This window comes from Lotus japonicus, chromosome 2 (genome assembly GCF_012489685.1).
Source record: "Lotus japonicus ecotype B-129 chromosome 2, LjGifu_v1.2".
NCBI lineage: Eukaryota > Viridiplantae > Streptophyta > Magnoliopsida > Fabales > Fabaceae > Lotus > Lotus japonicus.
Genome location: NC_080042.1, coordinates 48,633,797 through 48,661,149, shown reverse-complemented (window position 1 = coordinate 48,661,149; position 27,353 = coordinate 48,633,797). Strand labels below are relative to the sequence as shown.

At 37.2% G+C, this 27,353-nt stretch overlaps 1 protein-coding gene and 1 long non-coding RNA gene across 4 annotated transcripts; both read left to right on the top strand.

Moving 5' to 3' along the window:
• Window positions 1–5,726: 5,726 nt before the first annotated feature.
• LOC130738194 (uncharacterized) lies at window positions 5,727–13,225 on the top strand. 3 transcript variants are annotated; one of them, XR_009019253.1, is made up of 10 exons: window positions 5,729–6,330; window positions 6,455–6,748; window positions 7,612–7,737; window positions 7,945–8,088; window positions 8,179–8,397; window positions 9,072–10,443; window positions 11,072–11,183; window positions 12,006–12,091; window positions 12,235–12,587; window positions 12,670–13,225. It is a non-coding gene; the product is annotated as an uncharacterized LOC130738194 (long non-coding RNA). The 3 variants fall into 3 exon arrangements; XR_009019252.1 differs by having other exon boundaries at window positions 5,727–6,330; window positions 7,640–7,737; window positions 9,072–11,183; XR_009019251.1 differs by having other exon boundaries at window positions 5,727–6,330; window positions 9,072–11,183.
• Window positions 13,226–14,754: 1,529 nt separating this feature from the next.
• Window positions 14,755–17,269, top strand: LOC130738192 (extensin-2-like). Its single transcript, XM_057590127.1, has 2 exons — window positions 14,755–15,909; window positions 17,033–17,269. The coding sequence occupies exon 1, from the start codon at window positions 14,801–14,803 to the stop codon at window positions 15,881–15,883; it is 1,083 nt and encodes a 360-aa protein (XP_057446110.1). The 5' UTR covers window positions 14,755–14,800; the 3' UTR covers window positions 15,884–15,909; window positions 17,033–17,269.
• Window positions 17,270–27,353: the final 10,084 nt, after the last annotated feature.

Genomic DNA, 27,353 nt, shown 5'->3' with positions numbered 1-27,353 from the left:
CATTAATGTTGCATGAATGCAGGATGATTAGTCAACCAACGTCTCCGATCTCACTCGACACGTCGCCACGTGTTCTAGGTAAATTAAAGTTTCTAAAAGCTTACCCTAAGGTAAAGTCGATTCTGCGACAAAATACAATAATCATAAAATGAGTGCAACCACTCACGATGACTCTTCGGGTCATCAATGCTCTCACGAAGTCTCACGCTCCAGTGAAGTTTCATGCTCTCACAAGGTCTCACGCCTCAGTGGAGTTCCATGCTTTCCACAAGGTCTCACGCCTCAGTGGAGTATCCCGCATTCACAAGGTCTCACGCCTCAGTGAAGCTTCATGCTGTTCACGAGGTCTCACGCCTCGGTGAAGGTCCATGCTTTCCACAAGGTCTCACGCCTCAGTGGAGTATCACGCATTCACAAGGTCTCACGCCTCAGTGAAGCTTCTCGGCTCATCCCTTGGATGGCTAACAAACTGCTCAACGAGCGAAGGAGTACCAACATACTCAGAACTTACCAAACTCCTCAACACTTGGATCCGACGACACTCCTCGCTTTTCCAAAACTATGATTTGACTTCCAATGCCTTCCTTCGAGGTTGTTATCATTACTTAAAGATTTTGAGGTTATTTAAGGTCTTATGAATTTTCTTTATAAAATAGATTCCATTTTGTCTTATCGCGAATCCTATAAGTTCTCGGGATCTCCTAATCCCCAAATCGCTTCCAGAGGATGTCTCGATCCACTAAACAAAATTAAGGCCCGAACCTCGTTCGTCCTATCAAACTTTCTCAAAACTCTCAAAATAAAATCGGCATGACCTGCCCGCTATTCTCACCATTCAGAACCTCAGATTCCAGTACAGAGCATATTTAAATCATCACAATCAACAACATGTCATATATCAATAAATCGCATCATAAACACTTAGCACTTAGCATATAAAGCATGCACCACACATCCTAGATTACCCACATAGCACATAGCATGTAAGACAATCTCAAAAACATTCAGTAGATGAATCATCTACATTGTCAGCCGAAGCCTCAGAAAACATTTTCCAATCACACACAATTCCAGTGCATAAACAGTAAGCAATGTCGAAACATCGACCCTAAGCATTAACTAAAGATTCAGTGAGAAGCCCTCACCTGCAGATTCTCCAGGATTATCTTCTAACTCTTCCTCACAAGCAAAGCGTTGCTCCTCAGGAAATTCCTCAAAAGTTCCTTTAAAGCAAAATCACAGAAATACTATCAGAATCTATCGAGAACTAAGCTATCGATACTTACTAAGGTTACACGAAGTAATCTATACTCTAAGGTACGATAATCTAGCGCGAAAGACAAGTTTTCGGAAAAGGAAATTTTCCTCCTCCCCCTTAATAGGGCTCGACCACTTTAGGTAATTATGGGGCTCGATTTTTCTTCGATCAAACTTGGTTCCTATGCTACCATTAGCCGTAACTAAGGGTATTCTGAACTCGGAAAAATTATCGGATCGAAAACTGTCGCAGGGGTATTTTGGTCATGATTTTTAACTTAGAAATTTCAAAACTGAAATCCCAAAAACCAAATTTTGCAAGGACGTTACTAACGACGTTTATGACAACTAATCCTACTAACACTAAGCTAAGGCGATAGTTTTTAGCCTAAAGGTTGAAGCTTTACCTCAAAAACTCCAAAAATGGGTATTTAAGGCTAAAATTGATTCCGGCGGAATTCCGGCGACATAACGGAAAATCTAATCCGGCAGAAGTGATCTTGGGCACATATAGAAGAGGTTTAGAATCAGAAATGAAAGATTCAGGATAGTTTTGCAAAAACCCATAAACTATCCGCTCAGAAAACTCTACAGAAAAGCTATGGAAAAAGCGATCAGAGGTAAGGATTAGCGACTATACCTCGAAACCTTGAAGCAGCAACTGATTAATCAACGATCAAGCAAGGATTGAACAAAATCTTCTTCTCCTTCTTCCTTGGTGAACTCGCGGCTTTGAGAGAGAAAATGGAGGAAAATTTGAGTTTTTCTTCCTTTCTTTGCTATATATAAAGGTTGGAAATTCGCGGGAAAATGAAAGTTTCGCGAATCTGATTTTTCCGGCGTCATTCTCCGTGAATTAATAGATATGTTTTGGCAAAAGAATTCCAAAACTATAAAGAGGTCTCCTTGTATTTTTGGCAACTAATGCATAGTCGGTATAAAACTATTTTACCCGATAAGTTGCTTTTTGCATCGAATGTCGGAATAGAAAACTTCCTTCGGAAGAAAGATTGAAATCATCAAGAGAAATGGGTGTACGCGTGTAGAATATTCATTTGAAGCTCTGAATAGATAAAGTCTTCATTGTCGAGAAATTCTAGGGTTTTGAAATACCAGGGTTTCGGTTTCGGCAAACTTCCGATGATTGGAATCGGACGTTCGTAGATCCTAGAGTTTCGCCTCGAAACGATTGTGATATATGGAAAAAGAGAAGTTCTAACATTTCTCTGAAGATTTTTGGAATTAACTTCCGTCGTGCCTAAAAGTGAAAATTAGCTATATACTAGGGTTTCTGACCTAGGTTTAAGCGTGTAACGATCGTGCTATAACTTTTATCGATCATAATACAATCCTTGAACTTTTCCTGAACTTTCTCCTTCATAAATTTATTTCATTTGGTAAACTCTTGTTCAGGTTTCCTTTCACGATACATCAAGCCTAATCGTAAATGGAAATCTCTTCCACTTATTCTAAGCTTAAAATCTTGGGTCTTACACTTCAGGAGAAGGATTGCCCTCATCTCAGCCGGTGGACGCTTGCAAGGATTAGAGATGGCTGATTCGTGATGTCAATAGTCGCCTGAAGCAGCAAGACACGGAGGTCCGAAGGGCGAATGCAGCAGCGGAGCCTTGGACACTGCAAAGGAAAAGCTATTGGAAATCCTCGAAGGAGGGGAGGAATTCGTCTCCAAAAGGAAAGCTGGCGTGCTTGGACAAATCGTACGAAGCAGAAAATCTCCAGGAATCGCGAGCGATGCGAATGAGCAGCAAACCGGGAGGTGAATGGTGTGCTTATCACCAGGCCATGGGCCACGTCACGGAGGAATGCCGCACGTTGCAGCACGATGTGAGAAAGCTGATAGCGGCAGAAAAACCTATTAGAATACAGGGTGGAAATGCTTTGACACCTAAAGGAATAAACACGATCGCTGGAGGTTTTGGAGGAGGAGGAGTCACTAGTGCAGCTAGAAAGCGCCACGCCAGGGCAATGAACGCAGTCACGGAGGTTCCTTTCGGTTTTTCACACCCAGACATTACTTTTCATCCAATGACTTCTTCGGAGTAAAGCCGCATTTGGACGATCCGATTGTAATTCTCCCTCGCGTTAACCAACTCAATGTACAACGAGTACTTTTGGACCAGGGGAGTTGAACGGACATCATTTATGGCGAAACATTTAATCGGCTTAGTTTGAATGAGGGAGACCTCACTCCTTATGCAGGGACTCTGGTGGAATTTGCAGGCGAGCAAGTATGGGTGAGAGGCGTCCTTGACCTTGACACCACATTTGGCGAGCGTGAGAACGCTAAGATGCTGAAGTTGAGATACTTAATCCTAGGAGCGGGGGGATCTTACAACATGATAATTGGCAGAAACACTTTGAACCGACTGTGTGCCGTGATCTCAACGACACATTTGGCGGTTAAATATCCTTTGCCAAATGGACGAATTGGGAGAGTTTCTGTGGACCAGAAAAATGTGAGGGAGTGCTACTGCAACGCAGTAGATCGGTACAGGAAAAGGAACGCCTCGGTAGGACATCGATGCAAAAAAGTCGAGGCGCCATAAGAGAACCTAGATCCAAGGGTCGAGGGGCGAGTCAACAGGCCCACGCCAATCGAGGAAACCAAGGAGCTGAAATTCGGCGAGAAAGTGCTCAAAATAGGGACCAGGCTGACTAAGGTCCAAGAACAGAGATTATCAAAGTTGTTGGGCGATAATTTGGATCTTTTTGCTTGGAGACGCAAGGACATGCCCGGAATAGACCCGAACTTCATTTGCCACAGGCTGACACTGAATCCCGGAATCAAACCAATGACTCAGACACGTCGACGAATGGGCGATGAAAAGGAGAAAGCAATCCAACAAGAGGTAAACAAATTACTAGCGGCATACTTTATTCGGGAAATTAAGTATCCTACCTGGCTGGTGAATGCGAAATGGCGAATGTGTGTGAACTACACAGACCTGAATAAGGCATGTCCAAAGGATTCTTACCCATTACCAAGCATAGACAAGTTAGTGGATGAGGCGTCTGGAAATGAGTTGTTGAGTCTTATGGATGCATATTCGGGATATCACCAAATCAAGATGCTCCCGTCGGATGAAGATAAATCGGCCTTTATGACCGCTAGGGTAAACTACTGTTATCATACCATGCCTTTCGGACTGAAGAATGCGGGGGCGACGTATCAGCGGTTGATGGATAGGGTATTCGAGGGCCAAGTAGGAAGGAACATGGAGGTCTACGTGGATGATATGATCGTAAAGTCAGTTTTAGGATCAAGCCATCACGAGGATTTAACAGAAGCTTTTGACAGGCTCCGAAAGCATAACATGAGGCTCAATCCGAAGAAGTGTTCTTTTGGTATACAGGGCGAGAAGTTCCTAAGCTTCATGATTACGTCGAGAGGAATTGAGATCAACCCAGATAAGTGTAAGGCGATCCAGGAAATGAAAAGCCCAAGTAGCGTGATGGAAGTGCAGCACCTGACGGGACGGATTGCAGCCCTATCCAGGTTTCTCCCTCATTCGGGCGACAAATCGGCTTCGTTCTTCAAATGCCTCAAGAAGAACGCGACGTTTGAATGGAGTTCGGAATGTGAAGACGCCTTTAACCGCCTTAAATAAATGTTGTCTGCACCGCCCGTTCTATCTAAGCCTGTCCAGGGTCTTCCTTTGCACTTGTATTTTTCGGTTAGCGATCGTGCGATCAGCTCGGTAATCCTCCAGGAGGTAGACGGAGAACAAGAATTAGTTTACTTTGTAAGCCATACACTCCAAGGGGCGGAAATCAGGTATCAGAAGATAGAGAAGGCGGCGCTCGCCGTCCTCATTACCGCCAGAAGCTTAAGAACTTACTTTCAAAGCTTTCAGGTAAAAATAAGGACTGATCTTCCTCTGAGACAGGTGTTGCAGAAGCCAGATTTGTCAGGAAGACTCGTCGCGTGGTCGGTTGAGTTATCGGAATACGATTAGCTAACGCCCGAAGACGGTGAGAAGGTAAGCACGCAATGGAACTTACATTGCAATCAACCCCAACAATTCGTTCCTCCCTCGATCCTAACTACGATCCATATTTGATGTTTTAATCTCGTAATCTGGTTGCTCCCGATAAATTGGTCACTTGTAATCTCCCATGAATTTTTTTCAAAATATTAGTCACTTGGTTAAATTGAGTTTTTTTTTATTGGTTAAAGCGTAAGTATGGCACCGTTTCATTCCTTATCAATCCTCCTAATTGAATAAATCATATGTGCTAAACAAATATTTCTCTCATAATTCATAAATGACAAATTAATAATGTAATTTTTTAATTAAAGTGATAGAGAATAAACCATGAGAAGGGAGCAAAATTGTTGAATGGTATAAGGACAATCAGCACGATTGTTGCACTCATTATACCTGGCCCCTGATCTACTAACTTACAAATGAAGGATTGAATTCTACTGTTCATGGCCAACTTTTTTGTTTGAAAGGGGTAAGTTTGGGCTGGGCCTATTGAATGATGTGCTGGCCCCTTTCACTGCTATTGATTCGCCTCTGTTGTTCCTCTTCGCGTAGGCACAGCGTCATCTTCCTCCTCGCGTAGCCACAGTTCTCGCTGCAGATCTAAGTGCGTACGCCATGGACCCCTAGATCTGCTCTACTCTTCTCTAGGTCGTCTTTCCCGTATCTCCTTTGCTGGAAGCTATAACCTTCGAAAGTTCACCTGTTTCCTTGCACGATTCAAGCTTCGATGCACTCCATCAGTGATCTATGATCTACACCCTACCTCGAAAACCAGCTTTTGATTCTGCTTTCCAGGTTGTGTGGCTACACCCTAGATCAGAGGAAAATGATTTCTTCCTCACTCTGGCCGCAGCTTCCTATCGTCAATCTCATCCACCACCAATGTCTACCCTTTTCTTCCTCACTCTGCTATGCTTTACAGGCCTGAGATCAGCATCTCTAGACTGCAGAGTAGCACTTTTCCCCTCTGCTTCTACGGTCAGTATTTTCCGGCGAGCTGCAACCCTACAGCGAGGTCATCATCCCTTGCTGCCAAACAACAGCTGTCCAAGTTGCTTTACAGGTCTTTTGCCTACACTCTAAGCTGGATTTTGAATTTTAATTTTAATTCAAACCCAGTATACAAAATTTCCTTATAAATTCAACCATTCAAGCTCCCAAAACCAGCTGTTCATTATGCTTTACAGGTTGTGTGCCTACACCCTACGTCCCTCAATCTCCTTGACAGCTTGGCTGAATTGATGCATGCCCCAATTTATGCTTATAAATTGAACCATTGTCTGTGAGGATGTTCATCTGTTCGTTGATCAACCAGTTCCCACTCTTTCTGCCGCAGAGACTGTGAAGTGCTATTGCAGGTGTGTAGGCATGTTGTGGCAGATGCAGTTATCATGCGTTTTTGCTATTAGTGCATGATGTGGTTGTGGACTTATGACTGCCACTGAACCGAGATGTATGCGATCTGCAATTCAATATCAAAGGTAAAGCTCTGCCTAAACTGGTATTATTTTGACTTCTCTTACTATGTTCTTGATTTGTCTTCTATATGTTGCAGTTTTGTTTCTTAGTTGTCCCTGTTTTGTTTCTTACAAATCTGTCAGCCTCCATGTTCTTGTCCTGTTGCGGTTGGGGTGTTTTAATTTGGGATTAATTTTTCTTCTTTCTTTGGTGGTGGGGCTTTTGGGTGCTGATTTTAGGAGTGGGTGTTAGTTTTTTTCTATTGTTTCTGATCTTGAAGGAGTGTTTTCAAGTATTTTGTTATTTACATAAGGTGTATCTGAACTCTTAAGATACTATTTTTTCACTTGGTCTATGCTATATTTCACAACTTTCCTTCATGACAAGTGCAGTCTAAGCCTTGGAATTGAATTAGCAGGAAGTGAACCCATAAGGTGATAAAATAATGATGAAGGTAGAAGGTTCTGAACAAATATACCATATAGAAGTGTGTCTGTTGTTGTTTCTTATTTAATGGATGATGCTTATTCACTTGCTGCTAATTAGCTCTGTGTTCACTGAAAAAAATTAGCTCTTTGTGTTTACTGAAACATATGGATCAATAAATAGGGTACAATTGATTCTACCAATGTTAGTGCTAAAGTTTTTTCTACTGGTTAACTTTTTACAATTCTGTTGGTTTTTGCTTATTCATCCAATTTAGATGTGTCTGGTCCTGGTCTGTTCATATACTGCTGCTACCAAGTCCTGGTCTGTTACATTTCTGAGTGGTAGATATACACTGCTACTACCCTTTACAGTTTTTCTGATTTGATTCTTGCCAAATTTTGTTGTTATAAATTGAACTTATGGGTACCTTGATGTTCATCTGTTGTTGCCCATTCAGTCCATTCCTTTTCTGATGCTTTGATCAGTTAATCTTCGTAATCTGAATGAGAGATATGAGTGGGAATGTGAATTGCATAAGGATCGTGTGTCCTGGGAAAAATACTTACAATCACTGCTTGAGGAGGTAAAAAAATGCATAGTCCTTTGTTTATCTATAATTTCTTTCCTCTGAATTCTGCTATCACATTCAATTTATCTTTTACTACCTGTTTTTTACATTTTCTGTCATCATCCGTTACTACATTACTATTAAGTATTAACACAAGTGAATTTATCATATTCAGTTGAGTATTGAAACTAACTCTTCTCTTTGTGGCTTCCATTTCTTCAGGGAGTGTCTACACTTGATACCTCACAAAAATTCTCATTTGCTAATATGTGGCTTCTAGCAGCCCAATTTGAAATATGTCAACTGAATCTCAAGGGTGCTCATGTAATATTAGGAACTGCTATTGGAAAGGCTCCTAAAGATAAGGTAATATATATGTGGTTGAAAATATTTTAGCTTCTTTCAATTGCAGCGTGGTTAACTTTCTCACTAAGTTTTTTTTATCTTTGATAACAGATTCTTAAGAAGTATATAGAGATAGAACTGCAGCTTGGTAACATTGATCGATGCAGAAAATTGTATGAAAAATATTTGGAGTGGGCGCTTGAAAATTGCTATGCTTGGAGCAAGTATGCATAATTGGAGAGATCTTTATCTGAGACTGATCGAGCTAGATCAATATTTGAGCTTGCAATTGCCCAGCCAGCATCGGATATGCCTGAACTGTGTTGGAAGGTAAACATAATTTATTTCTTGTGGAAATCAATGTCTAGACTTAGTTGCATGCAACTGTGTGACTCATTCTTCATGCAGCTCTTGAACTTGATTGCATTTCATGGTTGTATATGTATAGGTAAATTATAGAATTAGGTTTGTAGCTTTTTTATTATGTAGCTTTTTGATTCTAAGTATTCATTCAGTAAATAGCATCTTGTGTTTGTAAGTTCTAATCTTAACCTTATTATACCTTCAGTCTCAATTAGGATTTGATCTCAGAACAAAATGAAAACCATCTTTCACTTTATATAAAAAAGGTGTAACAAGTATTGAAGACCGGGCCATTATTATGCTTTTTAAATTAAAATGCAGAATGCTTTTAGCATTGCTTTATGAAAATAATATTTTTTATCGCTTCCGTTTAAGGGTCCAGTGTGCCCTATGAGGACATCTAATATATAGTTAATTATGCCCCTGTGAGACAGCCTCTGTCTTTCAGAAATCATCACTTTGTTTTTTTTATGTTTCTTTCTTTCTCCTTTATTGTCATCTTGTAATGCATACCATAGTAGCTTCGAAGCATGAACCCTAAGGAGCTTATCTACTATCTATCCTCCCGCAACTATTTCGCTAAACAATGGTACTTTCAACCTACATCAACCTTCTAATCAATTGTTGCTTATGCTTTACAGGTTGTTTGCCTATGATCTACCCCATCGTCTATCATCGATCAGCTATACTATTTTTCCAATTCATTTACAGTTGTCAATTCGTTGCTATACAGCTTGCAGTTCGTGGCTAAAAATATAACTAAGTTGTGAATGAACCATTGAGTTCATATGCTATTCACATTGTTCTAGTTGATGTCGAGGTTTAGTCCTAACCATATATGTTAATCTGATTAGTATATAATTTTTAATTTATTTTTCTTTCCCTCTTTTTAATGAAACTGAGTTTGTGTGCATTTGTGTTAATTTGTAATTTAATTATGACTTACAAGTTCTCTTTAGGGGTGTTAGGCTAGGAATCATTATTTGGGATCAATGAGGATTGACTTCAGTTGGAGTCCTGGTATATTGGTCTTAGTAACTGTATCAGTAGGAGTTACTTCATTTACCCTCAACCTTGCCCTGATGGTATTATTTAACCCATGTCTTCAATTGGAGTCCTGGTATTATTTCCAGAGACTCGGGCATAAGGAGCATTGATTCCCATTTTAGTTTGTTTAGTCTTTGAAGTTTATAGAAGAAGTTATTTATATTCATTAACGAAATGAAAAAAATTGCAGTCCTAATCATAGTTTATCTGTGTGGATGTAGAGGGTGGGGACATAAACTGTATAGGAGCAATTTTCTCAAAAGAAGACATGGTGATTATGTTCACTAACAATGAAAGTATTATCATGAAAGTTTTCCAACCAATCACTACGCAGGAGATATACTGAAAAGTTAGGCATGAGTTTTGATAAGCTCATCACTTTAAGTTTCATTTCTATTCATAGTTTTCTGGTTCTGTTTGTTTCATTCTTCCGCATGCTTTACTTTCTATGGTCACTTTGTGGTGGAGCAAACACCACTCTGACACTTCAAATTATCCGCATCATTTAGACCTTGATTTCAAAAGTGTAATGCAATACTTTCTTTAGCCATCTTTGAGCTGATATGTTATTTTCAGCTGATATTTTTTAGCTCTTAAAAACTAAACACATTTCATCATCATGTTTCAACAACCCATTAGTTAGTTGTATATTATTGATTGATATCAACATGTATCATGTTGCTAATATCCCTCCAAGTATATGTTTACTAATGTTCTATATTTATAAGATGATCAGTTATATTTTTGGGTTAAATATTTAACCCATGATTTATTACTTTTACAAGATCTTGCCCAATTTTCTTATGCTACTGTTTAAGTTGTTGGCACCTCAGGATCCTTGCAAGATATAGATGAAGTTGAACTCCTTGGATTTCTCCTGAGGCAAAATAGGGTGTTGTGTATGTGGTGGTCTCTACAAACCGTTTGAATAAGGTCATCAAGATGATAAAGACAAGTGACAGTCAGGTTGGAAATTAAGCATTACATTAGGCAGACTGCTCTGGTGTCTCTCATTTTCTTTTTAATGGTTTTTGGTGAATATGTACTGTTCAGATTTTCCAATTGTCTTAAATGTTTGTAAATGGTTCAAACACATGAAGGCTGTAAAGTTTTGTTAGGATATGGCAAATAGGAAGTTTTGTGATTTTATTTGTTAAGCTCTTCTACATTTTTCATCTTATCGATTTATAAGTAAGTTAGGTCGTACTCATACTGTTGAAAGCACGTAAGGGAATATATTAAGTCGTTTTTGTTACTTGATAAACCTTTATAAGTTGTTATTCAACGGATGCTCCAGCATTTTTAATGATTCATATCATAGGCACATATGTATCGTTTGTAATAGTCTATCTACATACATTTATGGTTTGTCTAAGAACAAACCATTTAAACGCATAAAATGAGCAGTTGTGATATGTGTATACACTTGAAGGATAAAAATGCGAACAAAGAAATATAAACAGGTTCCGTGCATCGCACGGGTAAAATCCTAGACAGACCCATTCGAAGCACGGTTTTCACAGGTAAATTAGGTCTCATTCAACTCTTCCCATCTCTATATCCACGTTCGTCCACTTCTCTCTCTGTTCTCCAGATTCTGCCCCCATTCGAAGCGGCTAGACGATCAACTGCGCGGCTGTTCACCTGCACGTCGCCGGCGGCGCTCCAATCGGTCATAACTACTTCATTCGTAGTCACGTTGGAAGGTAAGGGCACCACTAACTACCTATTTGATTTTGTTGCTGGGTATCTATCTTCTGGTACCTATTTGAGTTTAGTTCATAAGAATCTGGATTACAATTCTCTTTTCATAATTTTAAATTAAATGTTATGGGTCTCTATCTTTTGAAATTGTCCTGTGCAATAGTTAGGGTTCTTGGTAGGGTTTGGACATGTAGGTTGGTTAGTTTGGCAGAGTGATAGTTTGCATATGAAAACCTTGAATTTAAATTTCAAATCATTATGTATTTTTGTTAACTGCGAAAAGCTTATGTATTATTTCCTTTACATGTCCATTGTTGCCTCTACTTATCTCGCATATATGTGCCATGTATGTGCAAAGCTACATTTTGATATATGGGATGAAGGTCATTTATCTTTATAATTTCTATGTCTGAGGTTACTAGGCTCAATTATGATTGGTACTGGTCTATGGTGATGTTGTGTGAAGGATACTTATGCAATGATGCTCACTAGATTCACAACTGTTGCTATCTGTTTCTTCCCTTACATGATTGTCACTATGTTGGATTCTTTCTATTTTTCATGTGGTGTGGTATCAGATTGCTATGCTTCTTAGTTTATTGTCAAGCTGTGTAATTCTATTTATATGTATTAAGTTGACTCCTTCTGTGTAAGTTTCTTGCCTTCTTATTTGCTATACATAAACATTTGAAGTCCCTACTTATCATGTGCCTTATCCAGCTGATTTACAATAACAACTCTGAATGAAGGATACTTATGGAATGAAATCTTAATGTTTTATCTAAATTATTTAATACTGATTACCTTTTTTGGGTTCAATGCAGTTTTAGGAGCTACCATGGCACAAACCAGATTAACGAGTCTACTAGAAGGAGACAACAACTTTATACTTATCCACCAACCTGACCCGGTAAGTATTTAACTCTTATAAGGTCATCTGGATTAAGTTTTGTAAACTTTCCTATAGAATTGTAATATCTACGAAATAAATATCGGTTGTAAAATTTATGTTTCTTTGGTTGCGGTCATGATTATTGAATAAATTTGTTGTAGGACTCTACAACGCTTCCTAGGTGGTTTGTTAGAAATAACCCCGTTATCAGGCCGTACCAGAATGCTCTGCACACCGATCTCGCAGGCAACACATTTTCAGTGAGCCTTAGAACAGTGGGTGGAGAAATGGTAATGGAAGGTTTTCAAGAAGTCTGTCAAGCGCACCATATCAATGGAACTGTTAGGGTGCACTACACCTACATTAATGGTAGCCGATTCAACATTCGGATTTTCTATGATGAGTACACGAGGTAGCTTACTTAGTTCAAGAGGAAGAGGATTTGATTGATGAAGAGGAGCTTGCCTGGTTGAGTGATATCTCCGAGGCAAAGTCATTTGGAAAGCATTATCTGGTATTATTCATCTCACCATCCCTTTCTTTTTATCAAGTATAACTGTCCAGTAAGTGATTCGTTTTTTGTTACATTTTTTCAGCATGTTCCTGCGAGTGTTGTGCTTGAGCGTCTTCGACACAATCCTCCCACACTAAACATTATATTACCAGATGGAAATCTAGATGAGTGGGTACTGCAATAGGCTACTGGTAGACCCAATGCAGTTGATTTTGGTCATGGCTGGTACGAGTTTGGTAGGCAGAAACGAGTCTGCGCTAGGGATCAATATGGGGTCTATGAGACGCCTGAGACAGACACGTACCGCCTTGAAGTTCGCCGCCACTAGATCATTAAAGGGTTATGTACTTTTAAATGTGATGTTTATTTCAAATGACTTTAATTACCTTATGTTCGTTTTTCAATTTTATTTTGTGTGTTGAGTTTGTAAAACTGTGTTGTTAACTTTCATCTCTCATGAGCTCAAGGGTATGCCACTTATGTTCAAAACAATTGCTATATCTTCAGATTTGGATTACGGCATGTACCAAGGCTGCTTTGTATCACTCTATTATGAACTATTTGCTATGTCTTATGTGTTATTAATTATGGCACGAGCCTTAAGGTTCAGCTCTTAATCGCAATGCAAGTCTTTTTTATTTCTGATTATATCAGGAATATTTCTGCCTCGACACTTTGCCTTTAGCATTGGGGTTGTGATAGGCAAACAATGTAGTTATAATATGCTTGCTTTAGAAAAGGGGCAGGGAAGTAAAATGTGACATTTGGTGAAAGAGATAATTTCAATACATTTGTTTTCAATACATTAGAAAAACTACTCCTCCTCACAGTTTACCCATTGATCAGGAGGTTAAATGGAGGTTACCGTTCACATTTATTGTAGCTATTGTTTTTTTTCAATTTCCATGGTCCTTTCATCCAATTAATCATAGATCTAGTGCTATAAAAACGGCCACAATTACACCTCAATGATCGAGTGCAAGTGTTGAGACTATTTACGAAATTCTCATATATAGGGTTCATAATTTTTTATATTGGTATGATGAAAATTACCTGCATTATAACTTCATGGATTTAACTTTGATTATGTAATTAAGGATGAAGACCCCTCTCCACAGATGATTCGTTCGGTTAGTTGCTAAAAAATTTGGTTAGTCATAAAACATAAAGAAATCAGCGATGAAGACCCCGTGCATCGCACGGGTAACATGCTAGTTATTGTTTATCACAAACCTTATATACTTAATCTTACTTGTGTTTATTTATAACTTGAAACTAATAAACAAAATCCATTTAATTTTTCCTTCTCATTTTTATCTTCTCTTCTAATCAATACACATCACCAATTATATATCTCATCAATTGTATTTCTATATATCTTTTTAAGTGAGGTGAAACTTGACGGTGAACAAATTTTTTCGCCATTAAATAAAATCTTTGGGGCTGAAAAGATCAACGCGCAGAAACATGAGAAATTGAGAAACGACATATTAGTTACGCAATCAAGTGACAAGTAGACAGTTTTTCAAAGTTGCTTATGAATTGAAAGTGACTACGAAATGGCCCAAATTAGAATAATATTCATCAAAGACTTTTATTTGGCTTTGAGTCTTTGAATTACTAGAAAAACTTGTTTTCAAAGTACAAAGCTGAAATAATTAAATTAAGCTGTAACTTTTTTTGAAAAGAAGATAAGGGACGTACGGCCAAAATTACCAGCTATAATTATCCAGTTATTTGTCTCCCTGGTTTACAGAAATTTTCATGGTAGTAAATATGATTAAAAAAAGATTCGTTGAACGCTTTGGCATCACTCACCTGGCTCTAGGGACTTTTAACAGCTATAAAATGAAAAAGAAAACGCAAATGTGGAGGTTTAAAAACTCATAACAAATTTTGTTAAATGAAGAGTGGAACAGTCTGTAGATGTTTAATTCTCGTTAATTAATATCTCAGATCAAATCTTATGTATGAATTTTTTTTATTACGAATGTTATTTTTATGAGAATGTAAAAATTTAGACTAGAACATGATTATCTCTTATTAAATTAAAGTATTCTTCTTTTCTTTGATAAAGAATAAAAGTAAATCTACTACAAAAATTAATAACTAGTTGGTGTTAATTTGGTAAAGAAAAAAACTATATAAAGAAGCTCTCTATACCTCCTCAAATCAGAACCAAAACCCATTTTAAAGTAAAGTTAAGGGTGAAAATGGGGTCTCTAATGGCCTCTGGTACCCTCACTCTTCTATTGGCAGTAGTCTCTCTCAATTTATTGCCAATTCAAATCTCAGCAAACAATTACATCTATACATCTCCACCACCACCAAAGCCTTACTATTACCACTCTCCACCACCACCAATGCACTCACCTCCTCCTCCTTACCATTACTCTTCACCACCACCACCACCAAAGAAGCCATACAAGTACCCTTCTCCCCCACCTCCAGTGTACAAGTACAAGTCTCCACCACCACGTACACCAGCTTACTATTATAAGTCTCCTCCTCCTCCACCAAAGAACCCATACAAGTACCCATCTCCTCCACCACCAGTTTACAAGTACAAGTCTCCACCACCACCCTTTAAGTACCCACCTCATCTACCACCACCAGATAAGCCCTACAAATACCCATCACCTCCTCCACCAGTTTACAAGTACAAATCACCACCACCACCTTACAAGTGGCCATCTTCTCCACCAACACCAAAGAAGCCGTACAAATACCCATCACCTCCTCCACCAAGTTACAAGTACAAGTCTCCACCACCACCGTATGTGTGGTCATCTTCTCCACCACCAGTAAAGAAGCCCTACAAATACCCACCACCTTCTCTACCAATTTATAAGTACAAGTATCCACCACCACCGTATAAGTGGCCATCTTCTGCACCACCACCAAAAAAGCCCTACAAATACTCATCACCCCCTCCACCAGTTTACAAGTACAAGTCCCCACCACCACCGTATAAGTGGTCATCTTCTCCACCACCACCAAAGAAGCCCTACAAATACTCATCACCCCCTCCACTAGTTTACAAGTACAAGTCCCCACCACCACCGTATAAGTGGTCATCTTCTCCTCCACCACCAAAGAAGCCCTACAAATACTCTTCACCCCCACCACCAGTATACAAATACAAGTCACCTCCTCCACCACCTAAGAAGCCATATAAATATCTTTCTCCACCACCCCCATTTTACAAATACAAATATCCTCCTCCTCCTGTCTACTCCCCACTTCCACCACACTATATCTATGCATCACCTCCACCTCCTCCTTACCACTACTAGATCATGATCTAGTGTAGAATTCCATGGTAAGCTTCATCACAAATGAAAAATCCCATATCATTCTTATTTTTCCGACACAAGTTTCTATTTTTATGATGATCAATTCGTGAAAAGTTTATTTATGGAAATTTGAGAATGTTCAGTACGTGTTCCAGGGGTAGTGTTTTAGCCTTTTTAGGGGTGTTTGTACTGTGTACGGTTAGTGGTGTATATGAAAGTATAAATTATATTTTCAAGGTTTTTTTTAGGGATTTAATGAATTAACTAATTAAGTGGACCATGTAATAATTATTTGACATTCATGCAGTGAAATTTAGATAAATTATGTATGATTTAATAAGGAATTTCGCATTCCATATAAATTTACATTTTTAAAAGTACATTATAGGTTAAAATTAAATTATATTATGAGGTATTAATAAAAAATACAAGTTATATAAATTTTGTATGTTTCATCTACTTAATAATTATAATTAATCGAACTAATGAATCAGTGAAATAAACAATTGTAAAATGTTATTAAATTAAATAGATAAATGAATCCGTACTCAATTTCATGAAATAACTATTGCAAAGTTTAAGATTCACCGGTTAAAAAAAAAAGAAAAAAGATTCACACGTCCCTCACCTCAATTGGATTTGAAGCTAGCGTTAACAATGCAATAATGAACCAACCATGTGTTGATATTTAACTTTTTGGATTAGATTAGGCGGTAAAAATCGAACTCTAAATATTTTAGTCATATAGTTTGATACCATGTAATGAGTTAATTATATAAAAAAACTTAAGATATTGGCACACATGAATAATTATATTTCTAACACCCAACACACATATGTGATTTTCCATTTCATTTTTTTTTGTAGTGTAAGAATATTTTTTAATTGTCACATTTTAAAAACTAAAACTCATTTTTTTATTTTATTTAACATATAATAAGTGTGGTGCTTATAATGATATATTGTATTAAAAAATTAAAGATATACCTTAAAATATTAAAATAATTATAATGTAAATAAAAATCGATTATATTTTTCATTGATTTTATATGCTTAATTATGATTACTATAAATTTGAGTGGATTTAATGACATATTTACATGTGATGATAAACTAAATGATCTAGGCTTATGCTTATGCATTTTACAGGATCCAAAGAACATGTGCAAATAAAGGACACGGTGCTTGGTTGGATGGAAGAATATAATCAACGTACATTACAGAGATGAATTAAACGCGTTTTGTGAGAACATTCTTAGTTTGTATTTTTTTCTATTTTTTAAGTTGTAAGGCACTGTTCTGATCTGATCCACGTACTCCTTCCTGTCTTTGCATGCATTGTGGTTTCATGCCAATATCATAAATAAACAGTTGTTTTCTGTGGCATATCTGACACTTGCTTTGGTCTACTCTTTGAATTTTCCATTTTAAACTTCTATTTCCTGTGTACAAGAATGGTATGAGATGGAAGAAAAATGGAAAATGACGTGCCTCGGTTTTTCCTTCTACGTACATTATTTTATTCGATCCTACAGTAAACGGCGTCAAAATAAAGCTAATAATTTATCATATATTTAATTAACACAGATATTAATAGATTATGAACATATAATTGGCGGTGCTCGTTGTCTTTATATCTATCTATCTATTTATACTATATATAAAAGCAGAGTTTCTGCAGCCTTGAGGGCAAACTGGTCATTCAATAATCCATTGCACTACAACCTAATTTTCAGCATGAGTATTTTAGTAAAAATTCACATAATTTTTCAAAGATTCAATCCTGGCCGTTGATAACTTTGTGGCAACTCTTCAACTTCAGGAGAACAGTTTCATAGTAATCTCATTGTCTTTTGGCATTCCAAAATGAGTTCACTAAGCTCAATTTTTTAGAACCTTTGAAGAGACCTTCAATCTTCTTGAGTTTTTTAGACCTTCAATCTTCTTTAAACCTTAAACTACGAGTATAAATACCTCTTTGCTCCATACTATTTTTTGTGGTTTTTTTACCTTTATTTTGCTTCTTATTTGGTTTAAAGTAGATCAATCATTGACCCTTCAAGCTTGATCAAGCTTCCAAATGGTGAATGTTCTTCCATGTACTTTTTGCTTTTCCCTTTTATTTTATCATTTTTTTTTATGTTTTCTCTTTTTTTTTTTAAGTGAGTGGGTCTACAAAGGCTTGAGCTTCTAATTTCGAATATTATCGTTTGGTTTTTCTTAATTTCAGGTTCCAATTGTGCGAGTGGAGAAGATGACAAATGAGTGTGTTATGAGGAAACAAGCAAAGCGAGACAATTGTGTAAAGAAATAACTAATATGTTTGTATTTTTTTCCTTTAAAATGTAGTTTTCCTTAAACATTCATGCTTGAATTTACAAATTGCTATTTTGATGGGAAATGACTCAACTTACACCTTTTTTGGCATTTTGTTGGACGATGACTCAACTTGCACCATTTTTTGCATGGGTTTGAAACACAAAAATAAGAATTTGTGTTTGCAATTTGGTTTAAATAACCAAGATGAATGATTCTTGCTTCCATAGTTGAACAACTTGAAAGGCAAACTGTATTGACTAGGAAAATGCACCCTTGAAGGGTAGCTGTTGCAACAATAATGATACGTGTGATGAGGATGATCAAGCTTCAAAATCATGATTGTTATCTTTACCTGATGTTGTATCTTTTCCGGCTTTACTCTTATACTTTTTTTATCCTTAAAAATTAATATCATTTTGTCCCATCTGAAGGTATGAAAAACGGTAGAAAGGGGGGGTTTGAATAACGTTTTCAAGATAAAACTTCCACCTTAAAGATTTTAACAAATCTTTCGAGAACTAAGTGCTTAAGATAAGAGATAGAAAAGCACACAAGGATTTTTATCCTGGTTCACTTGATAAATCCCTCAAGCTAATCCAGTCCACCCGTTAAGGTGATTTCTTCCTTCTTAGAATGAAGGCAATCCACTAATCAGGTAAGTGTTACAACTGCACTTGAAACCTACAAGTGACTAAAAATTACACTGACTTAGCTCACACTAAGATTCACTCTCTTAGTCTTCTCTAGGATCCGATCAACCTTGATCTCCTAAAGGTAACTAAACAAACTGTTTAAGAAAGAATGTTTACAAAGAATTTGCTTCTGAAAAGCTAATAGTAAACACAATGAATTCAGATGAAAGAATGCTTAGAAGGTTTTTGAATATAGCTTGCGCGTGTGTAATTCTTCCAACCGTATCTTTCAATCTTCAGCCTCTATTTATACTCCAAAGATTAGGGTTTGAACGCTGCATGGAAATGCTACCGTTGGAGGGCAGCTCTGGAAATTCCAGCTTCTGCTGTGGCTGAGAATGTTAGGTAGGTCGTCAGGATAGTACATTTGCTTTTGTACTTGGATAGTGACTTGACCTTTAAACCTAGGAGACTTCTGATCAGGGGAATGCTTCATGTTGGAACTTGTGAAGCCGGTTGATCAGAGTCAGAGGGGAAAGCACAGATCCTCTGACCGTTGTATCTTCTGATTCTGAACTCAGAGTGAAGTACATGGTCTTCAGAGTTTCTTGCTTCTGGACATCAGAGTTTCCACTATTCAGCTTCTGGATCTTCAGAGTCTTCTACACCATCAGAACATCTGAACCTTCAGAGTTTCTTGGTTGTCAGAACTTCTGGATCTTCAGAACTTCAAGTGACTGAGTCCATATCAGAGCTTGTATAACTTCAGATCTTCTGAAGCATTTCTACTGTTCAGAGTGAACATAGATGTTGCGAAAGCGTTGCTTGGGTCTCTCTTTATGCACAGTGCTTCTGATTTGTGTGAGATTGAATTGAGGTCAGAGCCTGTAAATAGCACACTCAGAAAAACACGTTAGAGTACCATAATTGTTCATACTAAAATGTTAACTTGTAATCATCAAAACATAGAGTTGTACTACTCGATCAAAACTTGATCTTACACCATCCATATATTCTTCTATACTTGCAAGAGTTTGAGTTAAATATTTCAAATGATTTGTTCTATCAGTACCAGAAAAGAAGGAGGAATATCCAACTTTAATAGAGACACATACATATTTAGAGGCGTGGGTTGAAGAAAAATGAAAGAGACAACGGTTAAAGAACCCAAACTTGCTCATCAAGGTTTTGTAAGTTCCTTGAAATCATTATGTTCTTGCATCGACTTAAATTACTCCAAACCAATGTTAAATCTAGAAAATTTACTTAAATTTGATAGAAGAATGTTCAAGTTCATTGGTACATTACTTATTTTTATTTATATTATTAGTAAATTATAATAGTAAAAGTTGTGCATAATAATATCTATTTATTAACATAATAAAAATTTAAGACTAAAATTGATAACATAATGAGTTGAAGAATATTATAGAGATGTTGATGGAAATTTTTATATGTTAATAGTACAAAAAATAATAGCAGGCCAAGACATATAAATATAAATAATATTTTTCATATCTTATAACTAATTGATAAATCTTAGTGTCATGTAATTTGAAACAATATCATTTACATGGAATTAGGTGAAACTTACAATTGGATAGTAAAGAGGCATAAGTTATAAAGTTGAAGTTCATTCAATAAATTTTTAGCAGTTATAAAGTGTGAATTCCTAAAGTTTCATTCTATATTAGCAATTATAATAATTAATGTCATGAATAAATATTATTTATGACGCTCACACACTTTGTTTACTGTAGTGTTAAGGTTGAATAAATGAGATATGCGAAAGTGTTGGAAAAATTAAAATTATAAGAGTAATATATGAAAATTGATTAAAAATAATTTAAATTAATAATTTAAAAAATAATAATAGAATGAGTTACTATTTAAGGAAGAAATATCATATATATTAATATGAATTAAACCTAGGTAAATGTTCAAATTTAAATAAATACAAATATTTGATTTAAAAAAAAAATCTTTGAATTTTAATTCTAATTATCCAATATTGAAATTTTAAACTAAAACCAATATAGAGTTAAATCTAAATTGAAAGAAAATTATTTAAACATCATTTACTCATAAAGTTAATGTTCATTAAAAACATAGCGGTTAAAAAATTAATTAAATTGAAATTGAAAGAAATCATTTGTAAGATCAAAAACTTGGGATGTTGATGACGAAGTTCGAGATTGGGTACACAGTTGAAAGGAACCATGTTTGATGGAAGACTAGGAATTGAGCGTTAAGTAGCTTACGTGAAAGTTCTGAAGACCTTGCAACTGAGAGCAATTCAAGGTGCAATGATGAAAATACCAAGTGTACAAATTATTTTGGGATTTAGTCAGTCAAGGGCGTCAATTTGTTCTAGGTAAGCTCTTCTTTTCTATGTGAGATACATATACATACTCTATAGTAAAGTTATTTGGATATCCAAGTAAAAATCTTTTTTTGTCTTAAAAAAATGCAAAACAAATCCGCCAGAACTCCAAGATGCATAAACTCCCAAGAACATCCACTAAACTCATCGGCTTCAGGCATAACAGCACCGGTGTGAAGCAGATTCAACAATTCTTATATTTAAAATAAATTTTATTCTTTTAATTCATGATTCTTCTTTTAGTAAATCTATAAAAATAACTAAGAATATGAAAAAAAAATACACATTATAAACAAAAATGAATATCTCCGTGTATTTCACGGATCACAATACTAGGACTTGAATTAAAACTTCTCGAGTCAAAATCTGTTTATATTTTCCAAATTTTTTTCTTCTGTTTTTGTGCTCAATCAACAATTATTCTATATGAAAATTATTGTTACCCTTGGGTAAGATTCTTTTAAGGAAATCATGTTCGAGTCGAGAACATCCATATCACTGTCAGGTTATATCTCTTAGGGGAAAGTTTCCTTCATTCCACATGAAACAAAAAATAAAAATCTATATGAAAATTACCTAAATGCACATCAAATTTACCTCACATAATTTGCCTAGCTTAAAACTCTCATGTATTGTCATTTTTTCACTTTTTTTTTACTCTCTTTTATTTCTTAGATTTCTTTTCATATGTTTATTGTTTGACATAAATAAGGATGAAAAGACACACACACAGAGATATATATAATAAATTCTTTTCTGCAAGAGAAAAACAAACACATTTATCATGAAAAAAATACTTACAAACTAATATTTTCTTATATCCAAAATTAAGTTTTATCATTTATTAATCGGCAAATTATCTTTGGCCACTGTTAAAAAGTACTACACACACCCTTATTAATACCAACCACCCTAATATGTAGCGGTAGTGAAAATGTAACACACTTTCAAGTGTGGTACACATTAGGGGATGATAATGATAGGTGTGGGTGATATTAATATCAATGTCCATTATCTTTTAATACATATAACAACAATAACAAAGACTTTAAAATTTAACGCAATAAAAAAATGAAAATCCCCCCGTGCATTGCACGGGTAAAAAATACTAGTTTTAAAATAAAAATAGAACACGCTACTCATTATTTTTAAGTTTTTTTTTTATTTTACATTTAGAAGATAAGATTTGGTTTATTAATTTTAGAGAATTAATTCTAAAATTTTACAATTAAACATCATTACATTGTTCTATAAAACTCATTTTTTACAAATCAAACACTAATCACATGGGCTATGTTTGGAATGTTATTTGACTAGCTTATAGCCTTAACCTATATTTACCATGTGCACGTACTTTAAATAAAATCAATTCTCCACAGAATAAATTATTTAGCCTAAACATGCTACACAGAAGAAAGACAAGAATGTGAGTAGGCAGTATAGGTAATCTAATAAAGAGAGATTGGTTACGTTGGCATAAACTAGCTCATAAGCTACAATTACAAGTAATTAAGTGGGTCGGCGTAATGATTCAACATTTCATCTTATAAGAGCATCTCCAATGGAGTTCTTATTTTGGGACCTTAAAATAAGATCCGAATCTTATTAAATCCCACCATTGGAGCTATCCTACATGGCATGAGATCTTAGCAAAAGCTAAGATCCGTGCCTTAGCTCAGGTACTCTCAAATGTGGGATCTTAAACAAAATAATATTTTTTTCTCTCTCCTTCAATACCATAACCAAAGTAAAAATTAGGGAGAAAAATAAATAATATAAATATATTAGGTACCGTGGGTCCAGTCAAAAGTAAAATAAGATCTCAACCACTAGAGTGAAATGTGCATGAAGACCTTATGAGTGTCTTAAATCCTATGTGGCAATTTGGACCCACAAAAATTGAGTTAAGTCCCAAAATAAGTTCCTACCATTGGAGATGCTCTAAGGGGTTCCATTCTCAACTTGTGAATGAAAAAAACTCTTTATTGCCTCTTAATCAACGATTTTCTTGAAGTGATAAGAAAAAGAGTTAAATCATATTTATAAAATTACTTTTTTATGTTTTTTTATAAGGCAATTATTTTTTGGGTTAATCGTCTACTTGGTCCCTGTCTTTGTCTCGCCGTCTGAAATTAGTCCCTCCCCGGAAAATTTTCAAATCTGGGTCCTCTCGTTTGAAATAAGTCTGGAGCAGGTCTTCGCCGGAGCCCGGAGCTCCGACGAGTGATGAATAGGCACGCTGACTGGATAAATGAGGCTGACGTGTCAAGGAATTTTTTTTTAAAAAAAAATACAATTTCCAATTAATGAAAATAACCCTAAATTAATTAACAAAATCAATTCCAATTAATTTGATAGATCGTGTTCTGGAATTTTTGAAAGCAACCAACTTGGCAACCTGTCCTATCACCTATGCTTTTCACGTTTGCAATGGATAAAAACTGGATGATTTCTCAAATTTAATTAAAAATAGAACCCTAAAAAATAATACAACAAACCAGTCAGATTTATCCCTTCTTAATCTCATCTTTAACTTATTCATCTTCATCACTCTCATCTTCAACACTAACACCAACACCAATTCTAAACCCAGCAACATCCACCTTCACTCCCAACCCCCAACCCCACCTGCAACCTCAACCTCAACCCCACCCCACCCCTAACCAAAACCCCAACCTGCAAACGGAACCCCATCACCACCTGCAATCGAAACCTCCACCCCCACCCCCAACCGAAACGCAAGCCATATGCCTCACTTGCGTTCGCTGCGGCAACGCCGTCGTCGCCACCAAGGCCGACTACTTCGTCTGCGGCTTCCTCCTCAAGCTCGATACATACCCACCTCTTCCCTCCGTTCAAACCTCACTCTCACCTGCAAAATCCCAGATCTGGATCGCTGGGCAGGTAGCGAGGTTGAAGATCAATGGCGAGGCTTCCAGGTTTGATTTCCAAAACAGAGGACACTGGGTAACGCGGCGGAAGAAGTTGTTCGTCCCAGATCTGAGAATGAATTGTTCGTCCCATGACCCTGGCTGCAGGTGGCGTCGAGCTTACTGAGATCGACACAGTGGTGCGACAGTTGCGGCCGTGAGTTCGACGTGGTGAAGCGCAAGGAAGACCGAAGAGAGAAGGGAAGGGTGAGAGTTTGAAGAAAGGTGATGTAAGACCCAGATTTCAGAACTGGATTAAATAATTATTTTTCCGACTCACGCGCAGGATCGGTGTAAGCGTGACAGGAGTTTGCTGTTTGGGAAAGTTTAATGAAGAAGAAAGTTCAGGAATTGGTTAAGGATAGTACCATGGACGTTTTAGGAGTTAGCACGAGTCGTCTGCACACCTGCCTTATGGCGAGAGTGTTCAGAAAAGGCTAATTCCGCTCTTAAAGCACTATTTAAGCGAAATTCTAAATCCTTGGAAAAATAAGAAGTTCTCTTTATTTTTCTCTCGACCAGCGTTTCATTTCAGAACTCTGGACTGTAGGCACGATGGGTTTCACTTCTCTGAAAGCCGACGACGCTAAATTTTATTCTCTAAAAACTCTAAATTCAAACGCTGAATGAAGACTTTTTCTATTCGGAGTTTCTGACGAAGTTTCCATCCACGTTGCCAGTTTTCTTTTGACGTTTCCAATCTTTCTTCAGAACGAAGTTTTGTCATCCGACTTTCACAGCAAAAAGTAGTTTTTCGGGGCAATTTAACTCACACCGCTTTTGGATCGTTTTCTTCAAATTCAAGAGACTTGTTTTGAGTTCTAGAATTCTGTTGCCAGAATCTCGCTTAGAATTCACAGATGAACGTTCTACAAAAATCGGAATCGCGAAATAGTCATTTTCCCGCGATTTCACTCTCCTATAAATAGGAAAAAATCACAAAACTCACCACATTTCCCCATTGAGGCCGCGAGTGAGAAGAGGAGAGGGAGAGGAGAGATTTTCTTCGTTTCTTGACGGATCTTCGAGCTGTTTGTCTCTACTTCACGGCACAGAGGTAATCTACTTACTTCTTACCTCTGATCATTCTTTTTATCGCGTTTCTTTATCTCTTTCTGAGCTCAAAGTTTCGAGCTTTTCGTAAAATTGTTCGATTTTCCCGATTTTTCTTTTGAACTACCTTCTATAGTTGCCCAACAAGCTAAATCACTCGCCGATGCGCGCCGATTTCGATCGAGTCGCCAAAGATCTGAAAAACTGTATAAAAACCCATTTACGCACATATTGAAACTTTATCTTCGAAAAGCCACAATCCGACTTAGTGCCTATAGGATTTGTTGCTATAAATGTCGTTGTGAACAACCCCATCAAATTTGTTTTCCAAAGTTTCAACTTTGAGTTTTTGAGCTTTAATTTTGGACCAAAGTGCCCCTAACTAGTCGTAATTCGACCCGGTCGTTCTAAAATTTTTCCGACAATTTCTTTGCCCTAGTTTTACCCTAAAACTACCTAGGAATTAAATTAGATCGAAGAAAAAGCGCCGGAACCCTTTTTCCCTTGAGTGGCCGAGAGCATGTTCTTGAGGGGGGGAGAAATTCGTTTTTCGCGATAACTTGTCCTCTCGTGCTCGATTGTTGTCCTCTGAAGCTTCAAACGCTTTGTCTATCGTTAATTAGTTGTGTTGTGATCGAGCTAATCGATTTTGTATTGATTTTCGCTTTGTTTTCTCCAAGGTTCAGTTGAGGGAACTTTGGGTATTACTGAGCTAGATTGTGAGGAGAACCTATACCGCGAGGCTGGAGCAACTCGAGGTTAGGGCAACTTACTTACTAGCTATCGTATTGTAGGCATCGATAAATTCGACTTGAATATTGTTTGATATTGAATATTGCTTGGATATTGTTTATCGCTTGAATTGGAAAATGTTTCTGGAGGCTTCGGCCGAGTAAACTTATATGAGACGTGTGTCTCCATTTTCTGAGAGGCTTCGGCCGTTTACTGGTTTCCGTCTTATGATTTCCGCACTGAATTATTGTTATATTGATATTGTTACTGAACTGTGCGCTTTGTCGCGACTACGGAGTGTGGAATCATGGAACGTCCTACTTGTATTATTTCGGGTTGAATGGACAACCCTAGGCGAGTCCAAACCCAAGGTTTGAGATTAAGCCGATTGGAACACTTAGACTTTCCCCGGGGGATTACATTTGGGGGATTTTGGCAAACTTGAAATGATTAGAATTTGGAACTAGAGACCTTAGAGAAATTAGTTTTCAAGAATGAAATTCATAACTCGATTAATTCAACTTTAAATACTTTTATTAACGAATAAAACCATAGGGAACTTAAGTGGAGAGATGATTGCGAAAGACGGGGAAATGTCGACAAGTTCTGGAGCTATTGAGATTTGGTGGACGCCACGAGGGTGAGCCACGGTGACGAGTGAAAGTCACCGAGTACATTGGTACACTTGTTGTTGGAGTTTATGTCGTAGAGTCGACATTAAACCCTTGAGTTTTGAAATTGATATTAAAGCTAAACACTTGCGTTGTGAGGACGATTCGATGTTTGGCTAACCATATTGCATCATGCATACATTCGAGGTTGAGACGATCGGAGGATCGGGCTTCGGTGAAGTTGAGACGGCTTCGGTCGGCTTCACGAAGGTTTGAGACAGTCGAAAGATTGGCCTTCATCGAAGAACACCAAGAGTGTATCTTCGGCATAACGGGCGGAAATGGTTAAACCTGGAGGGTTTAGGACTGATCCGACTATGCATGGGTTTGTAAGTGACACCCGAGCGGAAATGGTTAAACACTAGGCCGGTGTTAGGACTGACTCGATGGTGCCCATCCTAATTGAATTATCCGGATCATTTGGAACACATTGCAAGCATACATGCACCCTGACTGGAATTGTGTACTATTGTTTATTGAATTATTGTTAGAGCCGATAACATGCTAGGAATATATATAAGCATATATATATATATCTATACCTCAATCACATGTTGTTTGGATATTTACTCTATTCCGTGAGTCGACCCTAGCGCCTTGGCTTTGGTTTCATGTTTGTGTTTGGGCGGTCGGCCTGCTGCCAGATGTCGATGGCGGATTGGTTTTCGATGGTCTCTCCCTCGAGGGGGGGGGGATCAGGTTTGAGCTGGTTGACCGACATGACCCCACCGCTTGGGTGATCGATCCTGT

Excerpts from the sequence above, each read along its gene's own strand:
- LOC130738192 (XM_057590127.1), top strand. The coding sequence starts at position 14,801 with ATGGGGTCTCTAATGGCCTCTGGTACCCTCACTCTTCTATTGGCAGTA.